The 4,648-nt window shown below is 43.7% G+C and overlaps 1 protein-coding gene across 1 annotated transcript; it reads right to left on the reverse strand.

Moving 5' to 3' along the window:
- Positions 1-1,698: 1,698 nt before the first annotated feature.
- LOC121979491 lies at positions 1,699-4,417 on the reverse strand. Its single transcript, XM_042531479.1, has 2 exons — positions 3,409-4,417; positions 1,699-3,311 (listed from the first exon to the last, which is right to left on the reverse strand). Exons 1-2 carry the CDS (start codon positions 4,415-4,417, stop codon positions 1,699-1,701), a joined length of 2,622 nt encoding a protein of 873 aa, XP_042387413.1.
- Between the last annotated feature and the right edge of the window lie 231 nt (positions 4,418-4,648).

Genomic DNA, 4,648 nt, shown 5'->3' on the forward strand with positions numbered 1-4,648 from the left:
CGAACCATTTTCCCTAAAGTATGAATTGAATATTCTTATTTGGTCTTTGTGACTAACTAGTATTTATTTGGTCTTTATGACTAATTAATGTTTTCATCTAGTCTTTGTGACTTGATTACAATATAGTCTAAGTAACTTACTTACATGGTCTTTGTGACAAAATGACCTTTATGGATTGACTTGGGCAAGTGGGAGATGTTGGAAGATAAAAGGGAAATGTTGGAAGATGAAAGGGCACCCCCTTCCCCTTCATCTTCTAACTCATTCATTTCCTCTATTAATGGAAGAAGAGGAAGAGTCATCTTCCTCAATATATATATGCGTCCAAGCAAAAGAAAAAAGAAGGGGGGATTAGACTTGCTGTGTGCAAAGTTGAGAAAGGGTTCGCCCCATATCGGAAAGGTCATTGTGCAAGGTTCGTCTATGTGCACAAGATTGTAAGAGGATAGAAGAATATTTAAAATTGGATTGTCCAATCTCGCAAGAGAGATTTGGTTTGTGAACCATGAAGAGCTTTCCGATTCTGTGATTGTTCTTCTGTCAGTAAGTCTTACCGGCGCCGATTGCAGATTTGCGGGAGATCACTGTAAGTGTTTACAGTTTTCGTATTTTTGTATTTTTCATGCTTAGAACTGTCAACAATAACTATACCAAGTTTAAGATTTAAATGGATATATTTGATTGGTTTAAAATGAATTAGAGTATTTTAAAGGAAATATTCTTATTCCTTTTTTTTTCTCCCTACGCACGCAGAACCCCCCTTGTGCCATACACTACCACCCATGCCTTCGTCCATCCATCTCTTTTATTTTTTCCTTCCTCTCTTCTTCTCAAGTACAAATGTTATCTTTTATACACCTTTATCTTCTCCAACAAGCTACGAAATGAAGCATCATTCTCAAATATAAGAGCTCTCTCTTATACTCCTTTATCTTCTCCAACAAATATGAAATGAAGCATTTGAGCAACTCTCACAGCTTCTTGTCTCTCATGTTTTCTAGGATTTTGTTAGCAATGCAAGAATAATCCTATTTTATCTTACCTTTTTTTTTTGTGCTAAGATAATCAAGATTACTAATAAAGAAGGTAAAACTCTTCTCTTTTATTTTTTTCTCATCTTCTCTTCCTGGGAAGAAATTAATCCTCAATGTCCCCCTAGCTAGGAATCAACCCATGGATAAGGCTGGGTTGTTGTATTCTCAACACTAATTAGCTAGGTTTGAGAAAATGTACGAAGGTGCTATGTAGTCATCCTACAAGAGAATGCATACGCAATCAGTATTAGAATATATATATTTTTTAAATAGATTGATAAAAATGACTTGGACATGAAAACCAATATTGCAAATCTTGTAGCCAGATCTACTGGATCATTTTTGATATCCATCAGCTGCCGATGATCATGATCTTTGTCGATATCTTCCAGGAGCGAACCCAAATCGACCAACAATTTAAATGTATTTGTACAGTGGCATTCAATGGAGTTGCTTTGATTTCTTTTCGAGAAAGCTTAAAAGGGTATGCTGCCATTAGTTTTTCGTTTGTTTCAGTGGCATTCAAATAATTCGATGTTGAACACTTACCGAAATTCACAGATGCGATTACATTAAAAATAGCATACATTCAAAGACGCAAACGGAAAGTTTAATTATACAATTTCGCTTCAGTATATATGATCCGTAAATTGAAAAGATTTAGCTAGAGTCCCACCGCCTGCACCGACTCATACCCAGCGAGATTCTTCTTCATCAATCGCCGAGGAACCAAGAAGCCACCACCGAACCGCTGCTGCAGGCCCACGATCACCGCCAACAGCATTCCTCCGCAAGGCACCACCACATCCCACGCCACCGAGTAGAACTCCCCATCCGCCCTCGCGTAAAGCCTCGACGAGTCATCCACTGCGTTCACGTAGCGCCGCTTTCGATAGGCGTCGTACAAGTGCGGCAGTGCTCTCGTGAGCGTGATCCCCACGTAAAAGAACGGCGTCAAAGTCATCGAAGCTCTCTCCTTCGATTTGTGGAAAAGATTAAAGACGATCTGAGGCAGCAGGAATCCATCGAGCACCAGGCCGGCATAAAGGATTAGCTCATCCCGCAGTTGGTTTGCCGAGGACGTCTTTCGGTTGGCCCACCAAGTGAGCAGCGCACCGGCGAAGTAGAGCGGCAGACACAGCTTGAGGCTTCTCCTCTCTGCCACACTTTGAGCCTTGCTATCCTCTGCCGATCTGACGGACCACGCGAGCTGAAGCAGGCGGAAGGTCAGGAACAGAGACGCCAAGGATAGCGTTCTCACAATCACCTCGTTGACGTCGAGCCACCCACCATTTCCCAGGGAGAGATTATTCTGCTTCTGGTTCACGAACAGGGCTTCGAAGTTGAGCACCAGAGGAATGACGAAGCCCAGATTGAGGATCAGGAGCATGACAATGGAAATGGACGAAACGACGTCGCGGTGCTTATTGGCATGGACGATCTGTAACAAGATGCACAAGCATGAAAAGGTGAGGGAGATCAGCACCATGACTGTCTCCATCTCCATTCTCCAGATCGACTCCGCTGCAGTCGCCACGAACATGTAACGACGGAGGAACACTGTAATTGGTTTGAAGTAAAGAGAATCGGACTCTTCTCTTGTGCTTCTGATGGTGCCATTAATGATGCCCTGATCCTCTGATTTTGGATTGAGAGGGGGGAACTGGATGTCGATCGAGATGTCGCAGTCCATAGGCATGTGATTCTCAGAGTCCAAATTTGGATACCGGCATCCCCTCATGCAGAGCATTCCAGTTGCCGAACTGTAAACTCCCTCAGCTGCAATTTCGAATTCTTCAGAAAAATTAGAGAAGAGCTGCATCTTCAGAATTCTTCCAGTTCTATAGCGGTAGGTTATAGAACAGCTTACATTCACATCCTTATTCAACGACGTTTTGTTAAGGGTACCACTACTTTCCTCATCTTGAGTCGGGCTGCTAGCTGACATAACCACAGTTGCAGCATGTTCATATAACTTGTCTCCCACTGATAACGTTTTCAGTCTCCCCCAACCAATTCTTCCCGCAGAATCATTAAAGTCCGCACGAAAGTTCAAGTCATTGGCACCGGGAAACACATGCTCGCTCGAATGCAAACCCAGAATCGCTCTGCAATTCTTTCTGACAGAATCTATTTCAGTGTATTTGTAGCTAGCAGTTGTAAACCCTTGATATCTCCAACTCCGGAAGGAGACGTTGCTCAAGTAGCCGGCATCATCCTTGTTCTTGTTACTCCACATTTGACCGACGATGTCACTTCTGTTCTTCAGTGTTATGACTGAGGGAAAGATCAAGCTCAATGCAATGGAGCAATCACTAACAGAAGGCGCTGTGAGTGATGTTTCAAGCGACGAGGCATAGCCGGTTTTTAGTACGATCCCAATACCCTTCGCCAACAAGGGACTTCTCAGGCACCAGTGCTCTAGCATATTCACGCCGACTCTTATTGGAAAATTCCATCAGCAACTGCAGCTTGCCTTCGTCTCTGCACTGGACCATATCAAAGTACACGAATCTCGAGGAGAATCCCAGGTTCGCATCTAAGGTTTTGCAGCCGCTACTGTCACCGGAGCAACTCTCATAGTCTAATTTGAATGGTTGGTAAGCCAAGTATGTGAGAAAATTACAAACTGAATCACCATCAAAACTCATGGAGTTCTCAAGCTCTGGAAGGGAGGAGCATGCTCTGTTGGCTTGAGATTTCATAGTGAAATTATAATTATTTTGTGCATAGGCTAAAAGAAAGATAGGATCAAAGTTGAGGAAGTCATCAGCGTCGTCACTACTCAAGCTTTCTAAAGTCCCCTTCACAAGGCTGGTATGAATGGTGGCGTTTTGTGGGTAGAAAAGCTTGAAAACGGCAGATAGAGGACGCGACTTACCTTCGGTTTGGGTGAAGGTGCCATGGCCAACCATGCAAAGCATGCCGGTTGACTTGGACCAAAAGCCAGAGAAGTGGAATCTTGTTTCTTCAGTGCTGATGTTGCCGCGAGAGTAGTTCAAATAACTCCTTGAAGGTTTACTCGGCTCCAGAATTTTTGCACCACGAAGGACTAATTCTCCATCTACTTGAAGGCTGTCCGGCGACAGGGTCTTGTAGAGGTAAAAGGGCCTGAAGTAGAAGGACAAATGCTCCAGGTGGAAGATTTTGGCACCGCCGGAAAAGTAACCATGGTAGATGTCGAAGGCAGAGTGTGAGGTCGTGAAGCGGTTGGTCGACTTGGCTTCAGGTACAATGGTGTTGCAGTGGGGAGCATAAAGAATTTTTGCTGTTGAAGAAAAGAAGGAAGTGGAGAAGACACAAAGGAAGAAGAGGAAGAGCGGAAGCCATGGTGGAGAAGTGGGGGAAGAAGAAGAAGAAGAGGAGCAAGTGATCATAGCCATTGAATTTCACTATTGCAGCAGAGAAGAGGATGCTCAGTGGAATTGACAATGGCACCACTCGCTATATATAAAAATAAGCATATTGTTAGTCTTGGTCTTCCATGGACAAGTGCTTCCAAAATAGGACGACTGATGCACCGGTTTAACTGGTCCGGTTCAATTCTTTGGTTTCAAATTAATCAAGCAGTGCTTTCGGACCCGTCGGTTCGGTCGACCACACTGTAATGAACT

This window comes from Zingiber officinale, chromosome 5A (genome assembly GCF_018446385.1).
Source record: "Zingiber officinale cultivar Zhangliang chromosome 5A, Zo_v1.1, whole genome shotgun sequence".
Classification (NCBI taxonomy): domain Eukaryota; kingdom Viridiplantae; phylum Streptophyta; class Magnoliopsida; order Zingiberales; family Zingiberaceae; genus Zingiber; species Zingiber officinale.

Coding starts and splice junctions, on each gene's coding strand:
- LOC121979491 (XM_042531479.1), bottom strand. CDS start 4,417: ATGGCTATGATCACTTGCTCCTCTTCTTCTTCTTCTTCCCCCACTTCT. Junction 3,312..3,408: donor TGGCGAAGGGTATTGGGATC/GTACTAAAAACC, acceptor TCTTTCCCTCAG/TCATAACACTGAAGAACAGA.